Here is a 13,954-nt window from a genome sequence, read left to right as displayed (position 1 = left end):
TTCGACGAGGAACAGGGGCTGATGTTGTGGGAGCAACATCACGTGTGTTTACTCAAACAACCGGTCTCACCGCTCGCCAGCCGTACTGCGACCCAGCTTCCACCACTACGAACTACACCTAGTACTACCACTTCTCCCACCTCAATCGGGTATCAATTCCGCCCACCATTGCCTCTTTCACCGCCTCCCCCCGCCGCTTACTCCCTCATCTGCTTGTCGTCCTGGTGGCCGTCCTCCTCGCTACCACCGTGGCGCCCCTTCTCCGCTTCCCCGCTACCCGCCTTTCCTCTGTGCTGGGCCACTTGCACTCCTTCCGACCTACAACAACTCCTTGGCACCGCTTCCTGACCACCTCCAACATGGCACCCGCTCATCTTCGGCGGCCGCCGCAGGCCCCGCCCGTGTTTACGGCGACGGCCCAATCCATCGTCGCTGATGCCGAGCGTCTGATTCGTACCTCGCGCGGGATCCAGGATAAGGTCGTTGCGGAAGTGAACCCCGAGAGCGCCACGTTTGACAAAGTTCTCTCTCCGCTCACTCAGGATGAGAATGTTATGGCGCTAGAGGCGCATATTTTGGGATTCTACCAGGCTGTTTCGACGGACCAAAAGCTCCGTGATGCTTCCTCCAAGGCGGAAGAGCTGATGGATGAGTTCTTCATTGAGTCAGTCATGCGTGAGGATGTTTTTGGGTTGGTTGATGCTGTTCTCAAGCGCAATGAGTCTCTAGATCCGGAGTCGCGCCGTCTGCTGGAGAAGGAACACAAGGACTTTGTTCGCAACGGGCTGGGTCTGCCCGCGGGGCCGCAGCGGGCCCGCTTCAAAGAGATCAAGAAGCGGCTGAGCCAGCTGAGCATCGAGTTCCAAAAGAATCTGAATGAAGAGAACGGCGGGATCTGGTTCACCCCCGAACAGCTGGATGGTGTGCCAGAGGATGTCCTGTCCGGCCTGAAGAAGGGCGATGGTGAGAATGCGGGCAAGCTCTGGCTGACCTTCAAGTACCCGGACCTGTTCCCCACCATGAAATATGCCACCAACTCCGACGTCCGGCGACAGGTCATGGTCGCCAACGAGAACAAGTGCAACCAAAATGTGCCGCTCTTCCGGGAAGCCATTGTGCTCCGTGACGAGGCCGCTCGTCTGCTGGGCTATCCGAACCATGCTGCATTCCGCATCGAAGACAAGATGGCCAAGACCCCAGAGACGGTTGATAAGTTCCTGGGTGATCTGCGGACTCGCCTGACAGCCGGTGGGCGGCAGGAGCTCGAAAAGCTGATGGAGCTGAAGAAAGAGCTCGACCCCAAGTCTGATGGCCGCTACTACCTGTGGGACCACCGGTTCTATGATCGATTGATGCTGGAGCGGGACTACCAGCTGGACCAGCAGCTCATTGCCGAGTATTTCCCGTTGTCGACCACCATTGAAGGCATGCTCAAGATCTTTGAAGAGCTTTTCGGTCTCGAGTTTGTGGAGATCACGGGCGATGACCGCGCCGCGGTGGCTCCGACGGGCAAAGGCGACGATATTGTCTGGCACGAGGATGTGCAGGTGTTCAGTGTGTGGAACGATGAGGGTGAAGGCAGTGGCTTTGTCGGCTATCTGTATCTGGATCTATTCCCGCGGGAGGGCAAGTATGGCCACGCCGCGAACTTCAACCTGCAGCCGGTCCGTCCTTATCTCTTGATGTGATCGTTCATAGACTAATCTGCTTCCAGGGATTCCTCGACAAAGACGGTAACCGCCGGTACCCAGCGACCGCGCTGGTGTGCAACTTCACTAAGCCAACTCTCAAGAAGCCGAGTCTGCTAAAGCACGACGAAGTGGTGACCTTGTTCCATGAGTTAGGCCATGGCATCCACGACCTGGTGTCGCGGACGAAGTACTCGCGGTTTCACGGGACCAACACGGTGCGCGACTTCGTCGAGGCGCCCAGCCAGATGCTGGAGAACTGGTGCTGGACGCCGTCCCAGCTGCGGGCGCTGAGTCGACACTACTCGACGCTGACCCCGGAGTATCTGGCCGGCTGGAACGAAGCACAGCAGGCCCGCAGCGGCGGCAAGACTGCCACAGGCCCTCCGCCCGAGCGCATCCCGGACGATGTGATTGCGAACCTCATTCGCACCAAGCACGTCAACGATGCCCTGTTCAACCTGCGCCAGCTGCATTTCGGGATTTTCGACATGACGGTGCACCAACCGACGAGCCATGCTGAGATTGAGGGTCTGCCGATATCGGCGACCTACAACAAGCTGCGCCACGAGATCACGCAGATGGATGGGCCCGAGGCGCTGGGTGGTGGTGATGAATGGGGTCACGGCGAGGCGACCTTTGGGCACTTGATCGGCGGGTACGATGCGGGTTACTACGGGTATCTCAGCTCGCAGGTGTACTCGACGGACATGTTCTACACGGTGTTCAAGGCCAACCCGATGGACCCCAAGGCTGGTCGGCGCTACCGGTACCAGGTGCTGGAGAAAGGCGGCAGCCAGGATGAGATGCAAACGCTGACGGAATTCCTGGGCCGGGAGCCGCAGACCACTGCATTCTACCAGGATCTGGGACTGGCCTAGATATAGATATGATTTTGTAGTGACAATCAACTAGTGTTATGTTGCAAAGAGATATATATATCTTCGGACTTGGCTTAGCGTTCGGTGATAGTCTTGATAAGCCCCACCGCCTTCACCTCATCGCGATCAATTATTCCCTCTTTCTTCCTTTCCTCAACTCACCTCGATACCCATACCTACACATACGTATATACCAGACATTCCTCCTCGATTCAATCCCTCCGTCTGAATTCAGTATTCTCTCTATCCACCGACTACCAATCCCTCGGCCATCTCACCCACATCTATCTACTTCTCCAGCTCAACCACACCAAGAAACCGCACGAACGCCAGCTACAGAAAGAGCAGAAAGCCCTCCCAACCAAACCGCCACCACCATGGCCGACTCCGCATCCGCCAAACGAATCCACACACAACACTGCCGCTTCTGTAACCACCTCCTCCTCGCCACCACGCGCGACATCTCCGCCCTCCCGCGCCGAGGAGGCGACGCACAGGACAAGGCGATCATTGTGCCCATGACGCAAACACTGGACCCCGATCTGGACCATAATGAAAATAATACGCCGTCGGGCACTCACACGACACTCTTACTGTCGACGACCGTTCCCGATCGACGACCAACACTCATCCGCCGCGAGGACGGCATCGAGAAGCGGGTTCTACTCCGGTGTGGACGGTGTCGCGTTGTGGTGGGGTATCAGCTTGATCGGGTGCATTACCCAGTGAATGCTGGTACCACAGAGGGAGATGAGAATAGTCGCCCACCAGCGGTGTATCTTCTTCCGGGCGCTGTGGTGGAAACGGAGCAGATGGGGAGTGGTGTTGAGGACAACAAAGAAGGAGAATGGAGGCAGTGGATTCAAGAAGGTGTTGTATAGAGTGAATTGAATTGAAAGGAACCAAGTATCGATACAAATAAACGAGAGATACATAAGACATGAAAAAGGCGTTCAATCCGTCCGTCCCGAGTGCGCGCCAGACCAAACTAGAAGTCGGTCTTTTCCCCAAAAACAATAATGCAACAAAAAGAACATATCGTCAGGGGGTATCGTTCAGTTCGCCAGGATCGTGCGCACCAGGTCCGTGTAGTTGATCTCGCCCGAGGACGTGTCCACCGCCTTGAGGAGCTCATCCACTTCGTCGTCGGACATTTTCTCGCCGAGGTTGGTGAGAACTATCCCCAGTCAGTACACAATCCCGACCCATACCGAGAGGAAGACTTACTGTAGCGAAGCTGTCCTACCCCAATAAACCCTGTCATATCCTTGTCAAACACCTGGAATCCACGACAGTATTCCTCCGGGTCACCGGGCTCACGGAACCCGCCGGGGCGATTGAGGACTTTGAGGAAGGAGTCGAAATCAACTGGCCCAACATCAGCATAGATCCCGCCCTCCCGCGTGTGAAAGAGACATACAGTCATTCCCGACCGACTTCTCCAGGTCGGCAATTTCAGCCAGAGTGGGATTCTGCCCGCAGGCGCGTAGCAGGTCGCCCAGCAGTTCGCCGGACACACGGCCGGAGCCGCGGCGGTCGAAGAGGCTGAATGCTTCTTTGTAGTTGGTGGAAGCCTGATCGGAGTGGTTTTTGGAGTTAGTGGGAGCCATGATGATTGCGGGTTGTTATGATGTGTGGGGGAGATGTGGCAGGAGGGAAAGCTGAGTTTCAGGGGGGCCGAGGGAGGGATGGCGTGATACGTAATCCTGCCGTTGGGACGGACGCAGGGGAGGGAAGTACAGAGGGACCGAACACATACCATGGTAATCAATTTTGCGACGATGAGGTGTCAACAGAGGCAGCGAGAAAGAGGATGGAATGTGAAAGAGGGAGAAACTAGACTGGACACGGCTGGGGCTAGTTTGGTTAGTGAGTGGGCTGGTGGGATTCACCGTTGCCCGGACAACTGACGACGCTAGCACAACCGGGATCGTCGATGATAGTGTAGATATACAATTAGTTACCGATGTAGTTACAGACAGGAGTACTAGTGATTATTATGAGCCGCGGAGCTTCGCAATGCAGCTGTCCAGCAGCCGCGCCGCCTCCCCCAGCAGTTCCCACCGCGGCTGAGCAAAGGAATCGCGAACGAGAATCAACAGGCCCAAACACTCGTTGCACCCCTTCATCCCCGCCAGTTCGTTGGGCTCGCGCACTCCCCCCACGCGCTGCAGGAACCGTTGCATATCCTGCTGCTGCTCCGCCAGGCTGTTCAGCACCGGTGCCGGTTGCAGCGGGCCTTCCAGCGCGAATCCATAGCACCAGACCACCAGCGCGGCAAAATACAGCGCCCACGGCCGGTTCAGCAGATAATCGTCTCGTGCCATGTACTCGCCCGACTGGAAGGTCGGCGAATCCAAGAAACACGCCGACAGGAATCGCAGTGCGTAGAAGGTCGCGTCGCGCGCGGCCGCCTTGGTCGCCCATCGGTCGGTCATCTTTTCGCGCGCGTTCCGAAAGTCGCGGGCCGTAATGGACCGACCCATCAGACGGCCGGCTCCCCCAAAGATCTGGAGATCGGCAATGTCAACATGCGACGCCATGTGCGCCAAACCATGCAGCACGTCGCGCGACTCCACCTCCTGCGTCGACGGGCCGACCACTTCATCAAAGTCTCGCCGCCAATTATCGAACGCCCGGAGCAGGGCTGTCCGCCACTTGTCGCGCCCGCCGAGCGTCTGCCCGACCCCCAGCGAGCTGACCTGCAAGTCTCGTTGGTTCAGATGCCACCCAACACTCAACAGCCCGGCCATGAGGATCGTCCGCCCGAAAGGGTTGGTCCGCACCGCTTGCCCGTTCAGGGTGCGTTTGAGCCCGTCCAAAAACATGACCGGCCGAACACCGTGCGATTGAAGACTCGATTGCACGCGGGCCACTTCCGCGGCGCTCGTGGCCGCCCACAGCGCCTCGTCGCAGGGTAATGGTAATCGTAGTTCGTGAGCCACCATCTTGGCCGAATGCCCAAACATAGTCGCATGAGTCGAGTCCAGCACAAACGCCGCGAACGCTACGCGCCGGGTGGCCTCGGCTTTGATCCACTGCGACCACGACTCATCAGCCACCGAGTCCTCGATGCGGTCCTCGCGCACACTGCTCCCCGGGGAATCAAAGGCCGAGCGGCCGATCAGGGAACTGCCCCGACGCATCAGCGTCAAGGTCGTGTCGTGGTGGATATGCGCGCGCTCGTGCAGCGCTCGTGTAGATAGCAACTTCTCATAGACCTCTAACAACAAAAGAGCCTGGAAGATCCAGAGCCGTGCCGGCGGCTTAAAGTCGGCATCCATAAAGATCTCCCAGCGGAGATGCCATGCAATGAAGCTGGCCAGTTCAGCAGCAGTTTCTGTGGCCGCCTGTCCATGTATTTTGTCCAACGTTGCAGCACCAATCGCCATGATGGCCAAAAGCAATAAATTGGGGGTGCGGTCGGCGGCAAACGTCGGCTGATGCAGGATCGGAAACTGCGTGTGGAAATGATACCAGTACGACCTGATATACGTCTGCATCATGCGCAGGCTCAGCACATGCCGATCGCTGTTCAAGTCGCCATCCATCAGCGCATCCTTGCGCTTCGCACTTGCGGAGTAGGCCGCTTCGTTGAACCGCGTAGCCATCAGGTGCAGTAGCTCTTGTCGTTTTTCTTCAGAAACGATTGCCGGCGGGGACCCCGAATCGAGAATACTGGTGACGCTCATGGGATGTTGCGGGATGACCGTCATGAAATTGTAGGCTGGTTCGTTCATGTAGAAATTGTTCTGCACGGGATCCATATACCCCGGTAACATATAATTCAACGGAGCGGGCTCATTGAACAACCACGCCGCAAAGTCGTCCGCCATCGCAAAGGGTGATCGGTTGTACGTCTCGCCGCCGAAGATGGGGTATGCATTGGAGTCGAAGGGGTCGGGCATGACACCAGGGAGGGACAAGTCGGTATATCCAGACACCGTCCCTGCCAGGGACCCGTAGTTGGGGTCTGCATCGATGCTGCTCGACAAAGGATAACTGGCCGGCGGCTTGGGATTGAGATCTGTAGGACTTGCGCCTGGCGGGAGGTTCGGAGGACTGTACACGACCGGGGGAGAATGTACGGGGTCTTGTTTCGTAACCGAGTCATGCGCGACACGGGCGGGAGTCATGGTGGAGGATGGAGAGGAGAGGGCGACTGGTCGCTGAGAGGGATCATCATTGTGCGGGTTGGAGAATTGATCGCGTTTCTGCAGTTGGGAGCCGCGAGTGGTATGGCGCTCACGGTGCCGGAGACACAGGTCCTGTCGCACAAAGGACCGAAAACAATCGGGGAAGTCGCAGTGAAAGATCTGCTTGGGGGAGTGGTTGAGTTGATGGCGGTAAAGGTGCTCGGCGCGTGAGTAGCTCTTGCCACATCCCTCATGGGCGCAGTCGAACTTGCGCTCGGGCTGCACTTTGCGACTGCGCCGCCGCCGCTTGGGCGTGTGGTCGTCGACATTGGCCATGGCTGGGGTGCTGCATGGACGGATCTGCAGGAACGTGGGAGTGCGCGGAATGCGGGATTGGGGACCACCGTAGGAGAAGGAACGGACGGGGACGGAAATAGAAGAAAGGATCTAGATATGAGTAAGTCGGACACGGGGAAACGAGGCCTGCGTCGGGGTTGAACGTGGAGGCGACGGAAGGAGCAAGAGAGTGCGGAGGTGGGGAGTGAGATTGGTGCCTGAGGCAGTAGAAATCACATCTATAAAGGGACATCTGGGATGGATCTATAACTTTAGGACCGATGGGGGAAATGGTGTATGTCTATTTATACCTAGATACCTCCTACTAGGCATAGTCTCTCAATTCCCTAGTGACTCGTACACTTTGTCCCTCAATGCTCCCGTCCTCCTCGGAGGGCAACGGCTTTCTTCTTGATCGTCATCGTTGGGTCCGCGCCATCGTACCGTTCGTACCACATCATGGCGCATGGAAGAATAAGGACAAACACCTGGTGTGCAAATGCTCCGGGTTTCCGGGCCGGGTCCCTAAATGACGTGGCGCTCATCGTAGCAATAAAAAAAATGTACATGTAGGTTCAGAGGGATAATAGGAGAATTATCCGCTGAATCGGAAGCGGGTCGCCTCCAACCGACCCAGGCCATCCCGCGGCGCCACATTGCGGCGGCGGTACGAGTTGGTGAAATCCTGCAGCAGAGCTCGGATCTTGCGCGTCTCGCCGGCCTGCATCTTGTCGGAGACGTTTTTGAGGAGTCGCTCAGCCTCGCCGGCTTTGATCGAGCCGGCCGGCAGCATCTGCAGCGTGCTCTGGAGCCATGAGCCGGTTTCCTGCGGCAGCAGCTCGAATAGAGTCATCATGATCCCCGACGCATCGGGGAAGCAGTCGCCGGGGAACGTGAACATCATGCCCGTGAGCACGCGTTGAGCCAAACCCAAGCCCTGTGAGGCCAGGAGCTGCTTGACAGCTTCCCGGATCTCGGGCGGGTTGGTGTAGGGTTTGCCTTCAGGACTGGTGAATTCAGAGACGGTGGGTTTGTCGAACGCGAAGCTGAACAGATCCCGGTAGTAGTGAAGCGTGGCGATCAGTGGCTCTACCTGTTGCAGGGTGAGCGCGCTGACACCTGCGGTGAAGATAGGAACGGCAAGGGAGGAGCTGATGCATTTCTTGGGGTAATAGCGGACGGCATCGCTCGACAGACGGAAGAAATCCTCGATCACTAGAAAGAAACAGTCAGTATGGCCCCAAAAGATACGAGAGAAGATAACATACCATCAGGCAAATTTTCTGGTGGCAAGTCGTTCAAGATACGGAGGAAAGCAAGTGCCTGCTGCTCGTAAAACTGGTAGACAGCATCGCTCGTGGTTTGGTCCACGTACTCGGCTCCTTCCGAGAACTCACGCACCACCGCATCCGTGGCCCACAGGAAACAGCCCTCGCGCGAACTCTCAAAGCCGCTGGCGATGCTCTGAGCGAGAGTTGGCAGCAGAGGAATCATGGCTGTTCGGTAGGAGATGATCATGTAGCGCCAGCACCGGCACACGCGCTCCAATATGGGAGTCGATGTCGTGAAGTTCATGGCAATCGTCGTCATAATCGGCAGTATTTCCCCGCAGTACTTCACGGCCGGGTTCTCTTCTCCGGGTGCGACAATGGGTGTCACCACTTGCACGAAGATGGTAATTAGCTGGAGGTGATCGGCCACAGCCCGCTGGCCATCTTCGTCCGATGCGTTGTTGGCCAGGTTCATGATGCGCTGCATGATCGGGTCACAGAACATCTTGAACGATTCGTAGATCTTCTCCAAAGGCTGGACCGATACCACGGCGGCCACTCCCTCGGTCACTTCTTCCTGACTGGAAGCCTTCAGCTTATCCAACACGGACTCGAAGAACGAGTGAAGTTGAGTGATGTGTCCACCTAGCAGTTTCTGGCAGTCTGTCCCCAGGAACTTAAAGGCCAAGGCAGCCGCCTGCACAACTTCCGGGGAAGAATGGTGGAAGGCCGAAATGACATAGTTGAGCTGTGCCTCCAAAGTCTCGGGGTGCAGTGCCGTCCACTCCGTGTAGCGTGCCAGCGCCATGATGGCTTGGAAGCGAATCTTCTCCTGATCCGGGATCTGGACAATGAGGGGGATCAGCTGTCCCAGAACCGTGGATTCTTCCGGGTCGACCATGCGACCCATGGCCCGCAGCCCAAACAGAGGGGCCTCGAGCTCCTGCCAGTGCGGGACATGCTCGTGGCTGGCCTGCGATGCATACTTGCCCACCCACTGTTGGATCAACTGGTAGATCTTGCCCAGGCAGGCTGACACCCCCACGACCGAACAGCAATCCTTGAGGACATCGCCCATGGAGTGGCGGAATAACCGAAACTTTTCTTCCTGCTCGCGATCACCCCCAAACAAGTCGGTTTCGCCATCTTCGGGACTCGGATATTCCAGATGCTTGACCATGATATCGACCAGCTGGGAGAAAACGTCTTGGAAGTTGAGCCGCGCATCCACGTATCGGTCCAGCGTGATGTATTGCTTGAGCTCGTACCAGAAAATAAAGGTCTGGGAGATCGCATCGCGCTCCCAGTCTCGCGCACAACATTCCAAGACCGCTTCCACCAGGCCCCGAAAATCGGACGGAAGGCGAGCAATGAGCACAACCCATGCCTCACCGGCCTCGGCAAACATCCGTGTCACTCCCTTGAACGCCTCCAAATCTTCTGATTCGGCCGTCTCGGCGATCTTGGGGCGGAGGGCCATCAGTCGTGGATACAGCGCTTGGATGACTGGTAGGGATTCGTCGACGTCGCGGGTATCCCGGTAGAGTGTGCACACGCAGTCCACGCCGGCGTCGAAGGACACGTCATTGTCCAAAGCCTTGAGAATCACGTCCATCAGAGGCGAGTCGACGATTTTGGCAGCGGGGATCTCCCGCAACCACGAGGTAATGCAGTCCAGAAGACGGGGATTGGTTGCTGCCGTTTCTGCAAACAGCCAATTAGCATTCAACCAAAAAAAAAAATCCCCAAAGGAAAATACGTACGCGACGATTGAGCATATTGGATCATCAGTTGCATGACTTGGTCCGCATTGTCCTCCAGCAGCTCCTTGGTCCGCACGCTCAACTCGTCCTCCTATTCCTTGTTAGCAACAGCAGTCCCACAAACCCAGGAAGTACTCTAACATACGGTCAGATTGATTTTGCGGCCCTCGGTCACTTCCTCCGGGAGGATTTTCAAAAACTCCAGCACGCAGTCCCCCGCACTGCTGCCCAATGCCGATCCGACTGTGGCCAACACATCCTTCCACGTCACCATTTGAATGGCCAGGCTTACCAGACACACACAGAGCTGGGTCTGGATGGGCCGCGGGCCCGGCGCAAACGCGACCAGGAGACCGAGCACCGAATCCCGCAAGGCTACGATTGAATCTGGGGGAAGTTGGTCCAAATCAAAGACAATCTGCGATGGTCAGTCCCTAATCCATTATCTGTCGCAATATATCTCATAATACCTTTCCCTTGAGCGTGGTGGCCGCGAATAGTTTGGCTTCGACGGGAACATCGGGGGATTGTAATAGCGCGTGTGTCGTAGACCAGGCTTCGACCTAGTAGGATGCAGTGATTAGTTCGGGAGTTAGTTGACACCAAGGTGTGGGACATACTGATTTCTGGAACTTCTCCAGGAATTCATGAGCCTGGGTCTTCTCAGATCTCGGCACATTGCCCTGCATGGTTGCGACGGCGGCCAGGACCGGGGCGAAGGCCTGTGCAGCGCCTTCCTTGCTGGCCATGTTGAATTGAAGTGAAGACTTAGACCAGGCGCAGCATGGGAATTCACGAAAAGAAAGGGAGGGAGTGGGAAAGGGGAAGGAGGGGGATTGGATAAAGAGTTGTGGAAAGGTGGGATGGATTATGGGATGACTGTGACGGTATCGTATTGCCCGTACTGAACCGTACCAGATCACGGGATGAGAATCTCTCTCTCCTCTCTGTCTCCCGCCTTTTACTGCTTTTGCTTTTGAATCAACACCACCACATACACCACCCATCACTCACCATGGCTGGCCGCAAGACATTATTGGCACCCATCCACTTCATCTTCAGCCTGCTGCAGAAGCGCAGCACGGTGTCCATCTGGCTGTACGAGCAGCTGGCTTTCCGGATCGAGGGCAAGATCAGGGTACATGAGCCTGCCACTTTTCGGACCGATTGGATGCTAACGAATAGCGCTACTTAGGGCTTTGATGAGTTTATGAACCTGGTCATTGATGATGCGGTCGAGGTGCGCCTGCCGACCAAGAGTGAGGAGGAGAAGCGGAGGCCGCTCGGTAGGTGTTCATGTCTCTCCTGTCACCAGAATCGCAGCTAACGCGAGTGCGCGAACAGGCCAGATCCTGCTCAAGGGCGACAATGTCTCCCTGATCCAAGCTGTTTGATATTGTTTTTTATTTCTGCTACGATCTATCATCCGCTCCGAGTGAGATACCGCCCATCGCCCACCACTATCGCATCCACCAGCCAGTCATGCTCGCCCACGGGGATCGGGTTCGCGGTCATCATCTGCTCCTGGAGAGACAGGGCAACTAGAATTGCACGGAGTTCAGTGTGTGTCGGGGATTTTTTTGGGTGCACCAAAAAGGAATTTTGCTCATACCGAGGAATGGCATCTTCTGGGGGGTCTGGCTTGTCTTCTGGTTCCATTGGGAATATCGCGTTAGAAAATGATCATAATATCCTTTGCCATGTCCGAGTCGTCGGAATCCCTGATCGAAGGCCATGCCCGGCATGACGATGAGATCGAGTCCCGTAGCGGTTGCGAAGCAGTCGGGTCGGCCGGCGACCTGCGCGGGCAACAAGGACGGAATGCCCCATCGATCGGGCTGTAGGGCCTCTAACTCGGCCACTGATGCGAGGGAGAGCATGGCCATCACTGATGTAGAATCAACAGGGTAGATATAGGGAATGTAGACCTGTTTGCCGCGCTGGAGGGCGTCGTGGACAATGCCCGTGGTGGACAGTTCCCCGGCGGGCATCGACAGATAGACGGCGATGCTGCGGGCATTCTGGTACTCGGCCAGCGACAAGAACCGCTGAGTAGCCACGCGCGATTGTTGTGCGATCGCAGTCGCTGGGATCTGGCCGAGGATCTGGCGCATGCGCTTGCGCAGGTCGCGTTTGGCGGATTGGAGGGCCATGGCGAGGTGCAAAGATGAAGAAGGGTGGGTTGACATTCCGATCCGATTAGGGTTAACTATGGCATGCTTGTTGTGGCTCCACCCCAACCAAGGGATTCCTTCATATAGGCCGGAGTCGCCCATTCTGTTCAGCGTCACAGTTGTCAGGATGTTGTTTCTTTGGTCTCTCTTGTGTGCCGCGGCCGGTGCGGTTTCTGTTGATGAGCTGGTTGGTACCTGGACCACGAAGTCGCGCGAGGTCCTGACGGGCCCAGTGAGTATACCTATAATGAAACATAAGAAGAAGAGAGCTAACGCGTGCAGGGATTCTACGATCCGCTCAATGACAGGCTACTTGAACCCAATCTGACGGGTATCTCCTACTCCTTCGATGCGAACGGACATTATGAGGAAGCATACTACCGTGCCCTAGCCAGCCGTGAGTATATAGATGGACTGCATATCTCGATACGTTCTAACCCTTCTCCAGCCAGCGACCCAGCCTGTCCCACGGGGCTCATGCAATGGCAGCATGGATCCTATGTTCTGACCGCCGATGGCTCGCTGACCTTGACTCCCATCGCCGTCGATGGCCGCCAGCTCTTCTCGGAGCCGTGCCGACAGAGCATCGGCAGCTACACGCGATATAACAGTACCGAACATTTCAAAGTAAGTCCGAGCTCTGACCAAAAAGATTCTTCTAACCGCATCAGGGCTTCTCGGTGTCCGTCGACCGATACCACCACGTCCAACGGCTCGACCTGACCCGAGCGGATGGCCTCATCCTCCACCCGATGTACCTGGCCTACCGGCCGCCCAAGATGCTGCCTACCACCACCTTGAACCCAACCCCAACGGGCCGCCATAGCAAGCGAGACCGGTCCGAGGCGGGCCTGCATCGGATCGTCAAGGAGGAACTGATCAACCCGGACAGGTGGTGGTGGTTAGGCGTGTGGATGACTTCCGTGGGAGGCGTGGCTTTCTTTTGTTCGTGAATTGAGCCAGAGTGGCCCACGATAATGAGAATCTCATTTTTTTCTTCCTCCGTTCCTATCGTACACTATATATATCGTCTGCTTTATACTAGTCACTCACGCCGCGAGGGCCTCCTTGGCCAGCTTGGCCACCTCTCCCCGATCGGCGGGCTTGCCATCCAGGGCACCACCGGATGCAAACAGAGACTTGAGGAGGAGGCCCACCTGAAGCTTCTGGCCAGCTTCTTTGAGGGTTGTGATCTCCCGAGCAATCACTGCCTGGATTTCGTCCGTGCTCATTGTTTGGACTTGACTGGCATACTCCTCCAGGACAGCCACCTGCGCCTCTTCTTGTTCCTTCAGGTCGGGACGGTTCGCGGCGGCGAATTGCTGGGCGGCGTCCCGCGCGGCGGCGATGCGTTTTCGGACCAGCGACAAGAGCTGCAGGTCGGTCTGGATGGGCGATGTAGTTTTGGCAGAATTGTTGGTTTCAGAGATGAGAGCGCGCACCACATTGAGTCTTTTTGTGGTCAGTCAGTCAGTCTATTGCTAGCCCGTGTAATAGAACGGATGTCTGTACCTCGGGGTGTCCTTGGCGCGCATGGCAGTTTTCAGGTCTGTTCTCAGCTGGGTCATCAAGGGCGGCAGCGCTGGGCCCGTGGAGGACCAGCGAATACCGGACAGGCCTCGGGCGGGGAGTCGACGGAGAGCGAGCATTGTCTGTGTAGAATACTGGATGTCCAGCGTCAATGGCAATTGTTGTCAATTAATCG

At 56.7% G+C, this 13,954-nt stretch overlaps 9 protein-coding genes across 9 annotated transcripts; 4 read left to right on the top strand and 5 right to left on the bottom strand.

Annotated features, from left to right (window-relative positions):
- Positions 1-21: 21 nt before the first annotated feature.
- Positions 22-2,569, top strand: N7510_006728 (M3 family metallopeptidase; the record flags this gene model as incomplete). The annotated part of the gene is made up of 3 exons (XM_056978653.1): positions 22-42; positions 123-1,664; positions 1,715-2,569. 3 exons carry the CDS (start codon positions 22-24, stop codon positions 2,567-2,569), a joined length of 2,418 nt encoding a protein of 805 aa, XP_056831696.1.
- A 377-nt stretch (positions 2,570-2,946) lies between these two features.
- N7510_006727 (uncharacterized protein) lies at positions 2,947-3,450 on the top strand (the record flags this gene model as incomplete). The annotated part of the gene is made up of 1 exon (XM_056978652.1): positions 2,947-3,450. One exon carries the CDS (start codon positions 2,947-2,949, stop codon positions 3,448-3,450), a length of 504 nt encoding a protein of 167 aa, XP_056831695.1.
- A 174-nt stretch (positions 3,451-3,624) lies between these two features.
- N7510_006726 (uncharacterized protein) lies at positions 3,625-4,179 on the bottom strand (the record flags this gene model as incomplete). Its single annotated transcript, XM_056978651.1, has 3 exons — positions 3,625-3,746; positions 3,797-3,937; positions 3,990-4,179. 3 exons carry the CDS (start codon positions 4,177-4,179, stop codon positions 3,625-3,627), a joined length of 453 nt encoding a protein of 150 aa, XP_056831694.1.
- A 387-nt stretch (positions 4,180-4,566) lies between these two features.
- On the bottom strand, positions 4,567-7,041 carry N7510_006725 (putative C2H2 finger domain protein; the record flags this gene model as incomplete). The annotated part of the gene is made up of 1 exon (XM_056978650.1): positions 4,567-7,041. One exon carries the CDS (start codon positions 7,039-7,041, stop codon positions 4,567-4,569), a length of 2,475 nt encoding a protein of 824 aa, XP_056831693.1.
- Positions 7,042-7,636: 595 nt separating this feature from the next.
- Positions 7,637-10,824, bottom strand: N7510_006724 (mRNA transport regulator MTR10; the record flags this gene model as incomplete). The annotated part of the gene is made up of 6 exons (XM_056978649.1): positions 7,637-8,256; positions 8,310-10,016; positions 10,076-10,166; positions 10,221-10,493; positions 10,546-10,638; positions 10,696-10,824. The coding sequence occupies 6 exons, from the start codon at positions 10,822-10,824 to the stop codon at positions 7,637-7,639; spliced, it is 2,913 nt and encodes a 970-aa protein (XP_056831692.1).
- A 266-nt stretch (positions 10,825-11,090) lies between these two features.
- N7510_006723 (small nuclear ribonucleoprotein E) lies at positions 11,091-11,469 on the top strand (the record flags this gene model as incomplete). The annotated part of the gene is made up of 3 exons (XM_056978648.1): positions 11,091-11,213; positions 11,271-11,361; positions 11,420-11,469. The coding sequence occupies 3 exons, from the start codon at positions 11,091-11,093 to the stop codon at positions 11,467-11,469; spliced, it is 264 nt and encodes an 87-aa protein (XP_056831691.1).
- Positions 11,470-11,497: 28 nt separating this feature from the next.
- On the bottom strand, positions 11,498-12,228 carry N7510_006722 (5-formyltetrahydrofolate cyclo-ligase; the record flags this gene model as incomplete). Its single annotated transcript, XM_056978647.1, has 2 exons — positions 11,498-11,616; positions 11,688-12,228. The coding sequence occupies 2 exons, from the start codon at positions 12,226-12,228 to the stop codon at positions 11,498-11,500; spliced, it is 660 nt and encodes a 219-aa protein (XP_056831690.1).
- A 148-nt stretch (positions 12,229-12,376) lies between these two features.
- On the top strand, positions 12,377-13,202 carry N7510_006721 (uncharacterized protein; the record flags this gene model as incomplete). Its single annotated transcript, XM_056978646.1, has 4 exons — positions 12,377-12,481; positions 12,532-12,646; positions 12,698-12,876; positions 12,921-13,202. 4 exons carry the CDS (start codon positions 12,377-12,379, stop codon positions 13,200-13,202), a joined length of 681 nt encoding a protein of 226 aa, XP_056831689.1.
- A 96-nt stretch (positions 13,203-13,298) lies between these two features.
- On the bottom strand, positions 13,299-13,898 carry N7510_006720 (uncharacterized protein; the record flags this gene model as incomplete). The annotated part of the gene is made up of 2 exons (XM_056978645.1): positions 13,299-13,701; positions 13,762-13,898. The coding sequence occupies 2 exons, from the start codon at positions 13,896-13,898 to the stop codon at positions 13,299-13,301; spliced, it is 540 nt and encodes a 179-aa protein (XP_056831688.1).
- Positions 13,899-13,954: the final 56 nt, after the last annotated feature.

The sequence above is a fragment of the Penicillium lagena genome, assembly GCF_028827675.1.
Source record: "Penicillium lagena strain IBT 129212 chromosome Unknown utg000005l_segment0_segment0, whole genome shotgun sequence".
In the NCBI taxonomy this organism is placed as follows: domain Eukaryota; kingdom Fungi; phylum Ascomycota; class Eurotiomycetes; order Eurotiales; family Aspergillaceae; genus Penicillium; species Penicillium lagena.
This window is presented reverse-complemented; position numbering and strand designations above follow the sequence as displayed.